The sequence below is a fragment of the Haliaeetus leucocephalus genome, unplaced genomic scaffold (assembly GCF_000737465.1).
Source record: "Haliaeetus leucocephalus isolate CR32 unplaced genomic scaffold, Haliaeetus_leucocephalus-4.0 Scaffold185, whole genome shotgun sequence".
NCBI lineage: Eukaryota > Metazoa > Chordata > Aves > Accipitriformes > Accipitridae > Haliaeetus > Haliaeetus leucocephalus.
In genome coordinates, this window is record NW_010972621.1 from 147,416 (window position 1) to 161,266 (window position 13,851).

The 13,851-nt window shown below is 34.7% G+C and overlaps 1 protein-coding gene across 8 annotated transcripts in view; it reads right to left on the reverse strand.

Moving 5' to 3' along the window:
* Nucleotides 1–4,706: 4,706 nt before the first annotated feature.
* PPIP5K2 (diphosphoinositol pentakisphosphate kinase 2) overlaps nucleotides 4,707–13,851 on the reverse strand; it is a 42,104-nt gene continuing 32,959 nt past the window's right edge. For 4 of the 8 annotated variants that reach the window (XM_010565043.1, XM_010565047.1, XM_010565045.1 and 1 more), the window contains 3 exons: nucleotides 8,927–9,058; nucleotides 7,213–7,341; nucleotides 4,707–6,567 (listed from right to left, as the gene is read on the reverse strand). In XM_010565043.1, the coding sequence (XP_010563345.1) occupies nucleotides 6,464–6,567; nucleotides 7,213–7,341; nucleotides 8,927–9,058 (365 nt within the window). In that variant the 3' untranslated portion in view covers nucleotides 4,707–6,463. Of the gene's footprint in view, nucleotides 6,568–7,212; nucleotides 7,342–8,872; nucleotides 9,059–12,920; nucleotides 12,984–13,851 lie in introns of those variants that run through there. The other 4 variants (XM_010565044.1, XM_010565041.1, XM_010565046.1 and 1 more) reach the window with 3 other exon arrangements.

Below are 13,851 nucleotides of genomic sequence, written 5' to 3' on the forward strand. Positions count from 1 at the left end.
ATTGTAGCCATTATTCTGAAAATCTGGATTTTGCTGGAAATCCATAACCACATGCAGGATAAAATACAAATTATTTATTGGGGGGGAGGGAGGAAAGGGAAAACCAATTCTGAGCAGGGTATGGCTGAAGTAGTAAAATAACTTTTACACTGAAAAAAATCATTAAAACTGGAATATTTTTATATTAAAAGTCCAAAAAAAATATTATCTATTGGCATACAACTTAGCAACTTTTGCCATCCAAAACCAAAAGCTTAGTCATTTTTTAACATATCTTAAAAGGCTATTTGGCTAAGTTAAAAGAAACTATAGTGAAAATTTACTTAAAACCTAAACAAAATGTGTTAAGTACACCATTTAATCAAATCCCACCTTTATTTTTTATATAGCAAGTTAAAATTAATTTTAGTGAGTGCAAAGAGTATCCCTTAATTTACTTCTTGGGCCAAATTCACTTTTTGCTTAATCAAGCTATTTTCCATAAGAATTATGGCTACTTAAGCAAGGCTGAATTTGTGTCCAGATGGAGGCAGTAAGCACAGAAAAGAATGTGAAAAAGGTGATGGGTTAGAGCTTTGTGTGTTTTGCAGATGTTCAGTTAGTACCAACTCTGATTCAGACCATCTTGAAGCAATAAATAGAACCAACCAACATGAAAAGATGCATTCTGTTCTACGCTATAAGATTTAAGTTACTGGGAAAGGGAAGTGAAGTTTCAGACTGGTCTTAGACAAATGATGCTTTTAGTATGCACATGTATAGGAGAAGGCAACAGGAAGTACTTGCTAACATTGATTTAGGTCTGTTAAGTGAACCTAAGAACGTTTATCAAAATCAAAATGTAAATCTATTAAATAAGCAAGAGAAATGATGAAGACATGTACATGATCAGACCAGGTTGCTCACAGAGGTGGCGCAGTCTCCATCCTTCAAGGTTCTCAAGCCCAAACTGGATGAAGTCCTAGGTGACCTGGTCTGATCTCACAGATGACCCTGATTTGAGCAAGAGCTTGGACTAGAGACCTCCCAAAGCTCTTTCCAGCCTGAATTATTCTGTTTTCGTATGATCCTTGTTTAATCTTAATGTTTGTAGATTGAATGCATAGCACGTGTTGAGGTCAAAGTGTATGGGAATTTAGAATAGAATAGAATAAAATAGAATAGATTTCAGTTGGAAGGGACCTACAACGACCATCTAGTCCAACTGCCTGACCACTTCAGGGCTGACCAAAAGTTTAAGCTTATTATTAAGGGCATTGTCCAAATGCCTATTCAACACTGACAGGCTTGGGGCATCGACCTCTCTAGGAAGCCTGATGCAGTGTTTGACCACCTCTTGGTAAAGAAATGCTTCCTAATGCCAAGTCTGAACCTCCCCTGGTGCAGCTTTGAGCCATTCCTAGACACCCTGTCACTGGATACCAAGGAGAAGAGATCAGCATGTCCCTCTCCACTTCCCCTCCTCAGGAAGATGCAGAGAGCAATGAGGCCACCCCTCAGCCTCCTTTTCTCCAAACTAGACAACCTAAGTCCTCAGCCGCTCCTCACAGGACATGCCTTCCAGCCCTGCCACCAGCTTGGTCGCCCTCCTCTGGATGCATTCAAGTACCTGAACATCCTTCTTAAATTGTGGGGCCCATAACTAATACTTAACCTAGAAAAGGCAGAAATCTCCAAGCTTTTACTTTTTTTTTCTATTTCAAATACAATGGCATTTCAGTCTTTTGAATTATTTTGGTTTGATTTTCTCCTTTGCAGATCTCAATAATTTGTAACTCCACATTTACTGGGCAAGTGCTTTTTAAAAATGACTATAGACTCTTAGTTAAGATTCATAAATAATTAAAAATATTTCCCAGAGTAGTCTTTTAAAATAACTTATGGAGGCTTTAGATATTATGTTTTAAGTCTAAATATATTCCCAGCCCTCACCCAAAAGAGGAATTAAAAAGTTATCAAGAATCTGAAGACGAATAAGACAGGAGATCCAAATGGACTTATACACAGATTTTAAAAGATTCACAAGAGTTTTAGTATTTATATTAGTATACAATAAATAATAATTTTATGAAAGGAGCAGTTATTCTCTTTTCTGGAGAGACTTATTAGAACAGGAGATTTAGTGAGACATGTGCACCCAGACCAAATAGGCTTTGTTGGAAGCAAAAATAATTGCAATTGTATTAGGAGAATTCTTTATCTGGTAAAAAATGCACATCACTCAATTACCATGTTTTCCCTTGCTAGTGACTTTTGTCCCTTTTACTGAATAGAATGGAGATCTGTATGTGTGGTGCATCAGAAAATGGCTTTGGTGGTATTTCCATTCTACTTGGACATGAGGTTATATAGATCAAGAATGCTGCACAAAAAGTGGATTTCTCAAAAACATGTAGGATAAAGATGCATCTAGGCAAAAATAGCCTAATATACCTCCCTTTCAGGCTAATCTTGAGATACCCATGTAAAATACGAGTTTCCTTTCCTGCACTTCTCATTTATCACTTGATTAAAACCAAAGAATTTCTCACTAGAACCTGCCAACCACACAATCCTGTTTAGATCAGGGCAATTATGACCAAATTAGGCTAACTCTTTTTTAAAGAGAATACATCACTAGACATCATAATTTCCGCATAAAAGTTCCTCATTTCTAGCAACTTTGTGATAGAAAAATACACATTAATCTCAGTAAAGCTTGGAAAAAGACAAAAAATTATTTCTAGTCCTGTTCAGAGTTATTTCAGAAAGCTGATTCTTTCCTTAGTAGCAGATCACATGAAAATTTGTAATTCTTAGAAATCTCTATTTCTGCATAATACATTCATACATTATGTGGTGTGATGACAAACTGTTTTTCATCCATTCTATTTCTTTTTCTTCTTCTTTTTTTTTTTTTTAAGCAAGTACATCTTAGAACTGGGTTTGTATCAATGCAAAGACTTTAAGCTTCTTGTAAGGTCTTTTCCACACTAGCTTCTGTGTGGATCCATTATGATATGGATGTTCTCTGTATTTAGTGCATCCTCCTCCTCCTCAAAGGCCCACATTTGATGCCACTCATACACACTTGGATCTCTTCTAAGATTTTTCTACAGTGTGAACTGCAAATAGAATTTGTCTCCAAAGTACAGATGATTTGTGGGGCTTTCATCTTGTATTGTACTTCAGTTTGTTCACTGAAGAAGAAACAGGGATCAGAGACAGAACTGCACATCCTTTCAAGGCTGAACCAGACCTCCAGCTAGCTATTTTGCAGGGAACTTCAGAGCTGGAATACTGAGTCTTTGTTATTCTTAATGGCACTGTATTCGATTAGACCACAGGATTGTTACATTTAAAAATGAATAGTTAGAAAGCCAATGGAGATAATACAGTATGTGGTCTAGAGTATGGTGGGGTTTATTGCTTTGTTTATAGATAAGAAGTTTGGTTTATTTTTTTATTTGGCATCTGTTTTCCATAGTAATACACTCTGGACTCCTTTGTTATTGTACCAGTTTTTATATTTCAGAGCAGAAAATGGTTGTTTTTAAGGGCTAAGTGAGGGAGACAATAAATTAGTATTTGAAAATACTTAATTAAATTTGTCCTCTCCACAAAACCAAGAAAAATAAAACCACTGTTTAAAAAGAAAAATAAAAGAAATATAAACAACTACTAGAAAGCACCCTTCTTCTCTTCCACCATCTTCCAGAACTGACTTTTTGGAAATGTTTTTGCAATTTTTTATTTAGCAAGTTACTTATAGCTCTATCAACAATATAATTACTGTAAACTGATAAAGAAAAAAATACAGGGAAAAAAAAAAGAACATTATGATTCCATCTGTGTTAGATGACAGAAAACAGTTCTACATTCTGCCACTTGAACAGTCTATTGCATTGAAATGGCTATTAAAAGTCTTTGTTATATCTCTTCTGGTATCTTCCTTCGAACTCTGCTGGTTTTGATGCTATTGATCAGTGTATAATCATTAATTTTTGTACACATACCTCCCTAGGCTTGTTTATATGGATGCCTACAAAATTGAACGAAGAAAGCACATCTGCTTTCTCTTAAAAAATTTTACTTGCTAGTATAATTATATAGAGAACGCAAATTTATGTCTTATAATAAAGAAACATAAAACAAGATTTAAAAAAATTTTAGGAGTTTTTACAAACTTTTTTGTTTTGGTCTGTTTGGTAATGATGCTTCATTTTTGAAGGAAATGCTACATGTTTACTTAAATGATGTGCCAAGGTGTGGGTATTTTGGGTGTTACGGTCATATTCAACCATTGATTTTCGGTGAATTTATTCTTTGACCTCTGTTAAATCTGTTTGGAATAGGCTGTATAGTTCAAAAAGTTTACTGTGAGAGAGAGTCCAATTGCATAAAGAAATTGGACTAAAAATAGGTTCAAATCAGCTCAGTACAGCCCACATTCTGCCCTATTGCCAGAGCACTAGTAGGAAACAGAACAGCACTCACAATGGTTCTGTATTTAATGTTACCATTTTGGAACATAAGGAAGCACTGCAGAATGTGTGACTACCATTTACCTTTTTGAGGAGTGATTTCAGTATAAAATGATAAAACCTCATTTCTTATAAGTCATGTCCTTCACTGCCAAGAGAAATTTTGGTTTATTTGTATATTAATGGCTTATTTGTAAATTGTTTTCCACTATGACTACTGAGTAAACTACTTACTATACTTCACATATACTCTTAAAGGAAAACAGAATGGAGAGAAGTTGCCAGTGACCTTGTTTTTATTTAGGAGCACATAAAAAAAAGTTATGCCACAGCTTTGGTTGACTGGAATGATACGCATACTTGAATTTTAACAGTATTTTTTAAAACAGTAAACAAGTGTACATTCAGTTGTGTGCAAGACCAACATTGTCAATAACACAATTATACTACAGAAAATGAAATGTTTTAAGTATATAGCTGTGAAACCCTTCATATTTTTGGTATTTAACCAGCATTTTTAGAATTAGTCTGCTGAAGCCATTTCATGTGTGATAAACACTGAAAACAGACCCCATGGCAAAGTGAATGTAATTATAGTTGCACTGGCTCTGGAGACAAGTAAGAGCCCTACTTAAAAATATTACTCAGAAGTTATGTCTTCTGCAACTTAAATGTGAAAGGAATTATCTAACTTGTAGTTTATGAAGTCTGTTATTAATATCAGCCACTTGAACTTACAAAAGTGGACTATATTTTCATACATTTGGGATAATTATAACAATTCAATAATGTTCCATGCCACAGATAAAATCACAAGAACTTCTGAGACTGGATGATTACTCTACATAACCCAATAACTCAAAGTTCCACTGATTTACTAATGCTTCTCACAGCTCTTGTAAAATCTTTAATGGTTGTTGGGTTTGTTGGTTGGTTTGTTTTTTTTTTTTTTAATGAGAGTTGCTGTCGAGGACCTAGACTGGAAGGAGAGAGATATGAAAATTCCCAGGCCATGATGAGTCCTGAGTATTTTGCAATAGTAAGCACTGTTGTGGTAGACCATAGTCTCTCTCTGCTCTGAAGGGATGATAATAAAGCATAGATGGAATATTTACAACTTTTACGATAAACTTACTAGCAGACCAGCTGTAACCATTTCTCTTTTTACAAAAACCTGCTTTTTAATATCACGTTTTTGTAGAAACTTATGGCAAAGCAAATAAAACTGTCTTTTTAGTAAACAAAAGAAGGTTTTGATAAAAGCATATAAAACACAGTTTTATCCACTGGGTGATGTACAGGTACCCGTATACAAGCATGTATACTAAACAACAAAAGAGAAGATGTATTTGAATGTTACAGGTCTGATGTAAACACAGAATAAAAATAAGGACAGTCAAAAGTGACAATACATTAACTCACTCCATCATGCCTAATTATTGCAGCATATATGATATAAAGTAATTCAAATGCAGAAAATATCTGCTTATCTTCAAAACCAGGCAAAAGAGATCTCTTTGGAAATGTAGTTAAATTAAAAAAAAGCTTCTAGCCAAGATGTGTGTAACATTTCAGCCCACAAAAGAAATTCACAGGGAGATTATAAACTCCTGAAAATAGAAGTTTATGTTAACAACAGACAATGCCTTCATTACAGCGACATCAACAGAGTCACTGTAAAACATACCACTGCACTGGTACTTTCTTTTTGTACAAGTTTACAGTAAATATTTGAAGACACTGAAAAGGTTCATGTGCAGCTTTTCCATTAAAGGTGTGCAGTTCATCTAACTGATAAATATATTTCCTGAAATGTTTTACAAAATGAGAAAAGACATTTGACCTAAATATGTAGCGTGCGCACTAGTGAACCATGTATGAACTAAAGATTAAGTGCACTATGAGCTGCAGACATGAATGGCTTTTGAAAGCTCAGTAATTTTGTTGAACACACACACTAAAGAATTGTTTAAGTTGCTTCCAGTTTTGTCTGATCAACTTCACTTCTTCTCAGAAAGTGTTTCCCCACTAAGTTCGACATCTAGTGAGACCTCTTCAAGAGATAGCTTAACATTAGATACACAAACAGAAGATCCACGGGTAGCTGTACAGATAAAGAAAAAAAAGTATTAGGTTTTACACTTAAGAATATCCATGCTAAAAAGCATTAAAAGCAAGAAAAAACACAAGTTACCTACCAGAGAAAGACACAAAGCTACACTGTATCTAAAGAAACCAGAAATGCAACCTGATTTTGTTCTAGAGGCCTTCTATACAGCACAGCCATCCAAAAGCAGTGTAGCTACCCAACAGTTCAGACTGCGTATACTAATGACTGAATGCATCATCATGTTATTGGCAGCTTTAGTCAGAACCTGGTCACACAGCTCTATGCTAAATGTTCAGAAAACATCTTAGAAATTCTGCCACTTAAGTAAGTAAATTTCCTTTGCTTGTCTTACTTGGAGATAGCTGGGAATATTGTCACACTTCAAAACAAAATAAAACCCCATGAATTTTCAAGCCATAGAAATTCTTTCAAACACTTCAGAGGATAAGAGAAAGTAACTATTAACGCAGTTTTACTGCTAAAACTATTTGTGCAATGCTACTGAGTTCTCACTGACCTGTGAAATGACCCCACTGACAGGGAATGTTAAGAAACAGCTGCCCTAAGAAACTATGTAATATATGAGAAAGAATCGTACTGCTGGAAATAATGTAAACAAAATAGCCATAAGTTACTTACATAAGGTTGGTTTCTCTATTGCTAGCCTTTCAGGCAAAGTTTCAAGTGGTGTTGGTTGAATTTTTGCAGGGGTGTATGTATTTAAAGAAATTTTTCTTCCTGGCAGTGGAATCATGTAAGCTGGAGAAGCTGAAATGGGGGGGAGGGGGGAAGGGGGGAAAAGATACATATCATTAATAATAAAAATACTCTCACCTGAGCAAAATGTCAAAAATAGTAGCCACATAACTGTGTATCTGTCCAGCAATATAGATGCCACAGTTATACAACCTGTAGCTCAGCTACCGATTTTTTACTCTAGTGTCAAAACTTCAAAGCATGAAAGACAAATCTAAAAATGTTCTTTTTACCTCGGAAAGAAACATGGTAACTTCATGCTGCTAAGGCAGCTAAGCCAAATTTCAGCAACAGCTGCCTTGCCAGAAGACTGGCAAAAGCATTAGTACTACTTCTCCTAGGTTATGAAGATCGCACTGCAACAGGCATTTAGTCCAAAACGCCTATGAAAAATACATACGATACATTACTCTCTAGACAACTTCCAAATGTTACAGGAAAGCAGGAGAGCAAAGCATCTATGGCCTCAGTTCTATCAGGTTTAATTTCCAACCACTCCTTTATAAAAGAGTGACAACCAGACCACCACAGAAGTATGACAGTTTTTAAAAAATATATTTTTGTCTTGCTAAATTCTGAACTGATTCTGAAGAGACATGAATCTCCTAACCAGTGTGACAATGCATTTTAAATAGCTAAGAACGTTAAAATCGCTCTAAACCTTCCTGAGTTCTTTTTCAGTAACATCAGTTTTCTTAAATTGCTTATCTTCTTTCTCAGATATCGGAGGCTAACTCTATCAAACTGGCTGCTGATTAAAATCTAAACTGTATAAAACTAAAATAACTTAAAAAAGGGGAAAATCCTGTAACAGAAATAAAAGGGAAAATCCTAACAGCTGGGTAACCTTTGTACCAGTACTAGCAAATAAAAATTTTCTGATCAAAGCATGAGTCTTTAGACATTTTCTCAAGAAGAATGATTTTCAATCACCTGACACATGAATTATAAGCATCCTAGTATGTAGTAAATCTGGCCTAACTGAAATAATTTCCAAAGACACAGCAGCAGAATCACAATGGGAAGTGATCTTCCCAGAGACATGCACATGGATAGAACTCAGTTTGCATTTCATTTCAAAATCACTTAAACATGCAGCACAAACTACTAAAAAATTAAGTAACTGCAAGGCACTCCACAGGTGAAACCCCAAGTACTATTGAAAGAAACATGAAATAACAGTTTTAAGATGTAAAAGGCTTGTAAAAGGCAACAGTACTCTGCTGAGGTTACTGCCAGTACAACAGTACAGTACAAAGCTGGAAATACTGCATGCTTACTAAAAAGCATTCCTTGTAATTCAGCTAACAGTGTGGACAGTACAGAGAAGTTCTTAATTTGAGGAAATAAACTAATTACAATTTCATTAAATTCTCAATTTAGTACCCCAGTCAACAGAGACACTACTTCAATGAATTATGAGAGTGTTCATACCGCAAAAGGATACTGCAAAAATTAAAATTATGGTTTATGTACATATTTCACTTTTTTTAAAGCAATATTCTTAGAATACTTGTTAGCTGTAAAATACTCAAAAGACTACCTAGACAATATTTAACAATTTAAAATGAACATAATTACAAGCTAAAATCAGTACATGTCTCCTGTAGATTTTCCCTCGATGGAGCAGCAACAGAGGCAAGAAATTCATCCACCTGCTTCAGAGACAAGGAGTTGTGTAGAGTTTCCAAAGGGCAAATAGAAGGCACCATGGAATACAGTTCAAAACCTGAAAGAGAAACAATAAAAAAAAAAAAGATATTTCCAAACATAAGACAGGATTTAATCTATCGTATGGACAAGTATTAATGCATGATAAAAAGTACTTATTTTAAATCAGCACATGCAGACATAGTACTTTACACATCATGGGCACTAGATATTACAGGACTTGGAACAAGATGTGCCAATTTCCAGGGTGTACTAAACTAAAGGTACCATGTAACATACCATGGGATACAAATCCCACATACACATAAAGTGGTCTTCAAACATTACAGCTGCACTCTATTCCCAAATCAGTTCATGAAAGATAACTTTCCTCTAAGACAAACGTAGTAAATCAGTTAAAAAAAAAAATAGTCAGGAAATGGTAGTATTTCTCCTACTCATTCTCATACCTGGCACAACACTAAATAGATAACTCATTCATGCAAGTAAAATAGGGTAGTAGCTATGGTGTCAACTGTTAGCAGGCAAGCGCTAAACATGCTAAGACTTCCAAGAAATAAATTTGCAGAATTCATGTTCTACCATCTTCAGTATTCTGTGAAAACAAACTGTTGCCTTCAATATCAAAGGAAAACCACTGTTAGCACTTTTGTACCTTGACGTTACATGTTTTAACTTTGTAAGACAGATTTACACCTACCTTTATGCATTTAAAAACAGTACTCAAAAGACTCTAAGTTTCATATATTAGAACAGGTAAGTATAGCAACCCAAAATAAAAAAAATTATTGGACTTTGCTTTTCTACATTAGTATTGATCACACACCAACCATGCATATCCATATTACTAACATACTAAAAAGCATTTAAACATCTTGGCAAAAAAAAAAAATTGTAGTTCTCTACAGTGATGCAAGTTTGATAACTCAATGAACAGCTCTTCATCCAATTGCATTTCAGAAGAGGAAAATATGTCCATTAGTGTTTTCAACATACAGCTGTAACATTACAACTTTGCAATTCAATATTGTAAATTTACATTTGCTACATTTCTTTTAAGATATTTAAATGAAGAAACAATAGTGAATGAAATAATGCTTAGAATTTCAGTTCAAGGTACATTTATTAGAGATAGCATTATGACTGTGAACTGTTCCCTCCCCTAAAATAATAAGCATCAATATTTCTGTGATATCCAGTGTTCCCCATTCACTCCCCACTTAGTGCTTTGCATAGAGAAGTAACTCAGCAAAATTTCAACCCCCAAATGTCTGTATTTATATTTGGATACACCTTAGCCATACTCATATTTGAGGGACAGTTGCTTCAAATATACAATCAGCTGAAGTATACTTATGTCAGCTTCACTTATATTACAAATAAAAAGTTGCATTTGATGGAAACTTGGTTTTCATGTAAAGAAACACCACCACATACTTAATTTCTATCTTCCTATAAAGGCAGTAGCTAAGCTTCAGTGTAAGCACTAAGATGTTTGGCATACATATTAATATCCTAAATAACTATGCATGCATGCAAAGCGCAAACCCTTTCTTTGCATTACAGTAAAATACAAGATTTATCTCTGCACCCTGACAGAAAAGTCACTATCACTTGAATGAGAATTTATTTTTTTAATTTTGCAAAGAATGTAGTGGGACAATGTCAGGTTAACTTTTTAATAACTATTACCATCATAGTGCAGTGTTACAGAAAACCAGAAAGGAATTTCAAAATACACCTATGCCCTTTAAAAAAAGAAAAAAAAAAACATTTTCTCCTTTCAGGAATTTCCTCTCCATAGGTTTTTGTTCAGTTTTGAGAATTCTGCTATCAGATAGCCATATCCCACCATGTTGTTGTAGTATCTTTGCATCTAAGGGATATGACTTAAAAGATGCCCTGGAAACCTATCTTCAGTGTTTTCTTTAAATATTTTATGATGTTATGAGAAATAAATTTTAATTTTAATGATGAAGCCACCTGACAGTATCCCTTTAAAAAAGCAATTTCCTGTAAACTAACAGCCTTTGAGCTTTGGTTATATTTATTCTTAAAGCACTGTCCCCATCAAAAGGCAAGACAATGAAAGGGTTAACGCAGCATCTCAAAAAGCCACCCTGCTGTCTTACATTTAAAAGCTATAGAGACATACCACTGGAGCCTAGAAATTCCACAGAGGAAATGGACCAGCACCTAAAGAGGTGTGGGTGTTCTGCACAGAGGCCCAGAAAATAAGGTAAAGCACTGTCAGAAGATACTTGTTTCACCATGTTCCTTGAACTAAAGATGGGGGGGGTAGTCTGAAATGAGTTAGAGGGTGTGATAACAACATAAAAATAAGAAAAAACAGAGTGAAAGGGACAAGGAGAATCAAAATGACAGCCCAGAGGACAAACAAAACATCAATATGTTCTTATGTTAGTACAGAACCCTTGGAAACCTGCAATATACTTAGGTTTCATAGGAGCTTATACAGCATGCATTAATCGTGTAAAAGATGTGTGGTAAAACTGCTGTATTAAATGAATCAGAATGATCAATGCATTCATTAAAAGCAATTTAGATTTTTTTTAAAGAATGCAGTCACAAAAAGATAGTGCTAAATGGAACAGAAAGTAATCACATTACTAGACACTGATACTCCTTACTTTCAGACCTTGTATGTTTTGGAAATACTATTTGGTTTGAGTCTAAAGATAAAAAATGGACTCCTAACTTCCCTATTTGAAATAGGACACCAGAATTGGCCTTTTACATCAAAAACAGTCTTAATGGTATTAATTCAGCCTTCCTATAGCAGTTTCCCTTCAAGAAGCATTGCAGTACAAAAAGTCACTATGGATTCCAAATGCATATAATAAAGGACTACTTGCTTCTCAGCAAAGCCAAACAAAAACTCAGTCTTTTTTTTAATCCTTGTTTCTAAGCAAATATATTTTGAATCTAACATGAAAATGCTGATGATTTCCACTGCAGTTTCAATAATAACACCATCACTGTACTCAGCCAGCAGTCACGCACATTTTAAAACTGCAGTTAAGAAATCTGGAAAAGCTACATTAAGATCTGGGGGGTGCTGAAAACCAAGTCTAGTTTTCATGAACAGGAGACATTTTGTGCCTATTTAATCACATAGAATGGTAGGCACGAAATATTTTGCTGAGGAAGAGAAAGACGTACCTCTGTCCTGTGTGTTAAACCAGACTTTTTTTGTAACTATGGTAGACTGAAGACAAGTTAACTCTCACTCTTGAAGCTCAAGAGGTCAATGTAAGCAACAGGCAGCTCTCTTGCTGTGATTTTTAGTGCAATATTTAAGTAATTTGCACATCTGATGAACAGAGAAGTATGATAAGGTAAAATAAATTTTTGTTCGATGATACATGTAGCAATTTAGCAGGAATGGAATCAAAGCTTCTGCTTTAGTTTTTTAATTTAGCATCACTTCAGGAAGATGGTAATAAAATCCATGTCAATTCAGTGATTTAATTTAGCATCAGGAGGCTCAGGGAAACAGCTCAGCAGGAGAAAGACAAAGAAGAAGCAGCAGCTATCAAGAAGTGTATGCCCAATAAAGATCAGATTTAATTCTGTTTTTATCTTACACCATACAGTCTGATCACACAAGAAACTGGGGAGGATAATTTATTACAGAGATCATGATTAACAGTAGCACTTTGATTTTTTCAAGGATTTTTCTAAGGAATAAATTTTGATACTGTATTTATACTAATGAATGGTAAATAAGGGACTTAGGATATCTAATGGTCACAAATATATTTGGAGTTGTCCTTGAAGTTAGGAACGACAGACGGCTAGATGATACTGTACACCCCGTATTTGAAATAAAAATAAAAGGGAAGAAGCAAGGAACCTTTTGTTTTCGTTTTTGTTTTTAAAATAAAAGCAAAACGTACCATTGGTTGGGTGTCGAGCAAATGAGATAGAAAACCTTTTAACAGCAGAACCGCGTGTGGTGTCTGAGAAAGAGAAAAACAGGTACCTGAAATTTGTAACAGCTACCAAAAGAGGGACATTTTAAAAAAGGAAAAGAAGAAGAAAGAAAAAAAGAAAAGATGAGAAGGTATTAGAACTGAGTGGCATGCAGAAGGGACCAAGGAAAAGGGCTAAAATCTAAACAGAGGTTAAAAAGAAGAAAATTTGGATTCTTGGTAACTACAAGATGTGTAATGAAGTGTATGAAAACAAGCAGAATGAGCTCGTGATTCTGGCATACAAGCTTATAACAGGTTAGAGTTGAACACTGAGTAGTGAACTGAGAGGAAAACAGCATGAATACTGTTTCACCTTCAGAGTTATAATGGTGTACTTTGGCATCTTTGCATTCTGAAATCTAGCCAGAGTTTCTTCTCTACCCCAGATTATCTAAAACTGAAAACCTCCTGCTCCTTTGTAATCCAAACCCCACCGAAAAAAGGCCAGGAATCCTAAAATTTTCACCATCAGTATTTAACTTATTAGTTTATAATTTCTTTCATTCCTTGTATATGCTCCAAGTAATTTATTTCATTTCACAATCAATAAGTAATGATAAAACCTGAAGTTTAAAATAAGAAAAGAATTTCAAAACCAAAGTTTTATTTTACTTAGAAAATGCACTTGCTGAAATCTCCTGGCACGCATTACAAGTCTGTGAGCTAGTGTTCAAGACAAAAACAAGAATTAACTATGCTATTAAGTTAAACATAAGCAAGCTACAGGCAATAAAGAAGCAATAGAAACTCATACAATTAATACTAAGGCAAAGGATTCTAGGATTCCATTAAAATCAGTAACCTAGGATTTATCTTTAGAGGTTTAATGTGGCACATGGATTTGTGCGTGCAT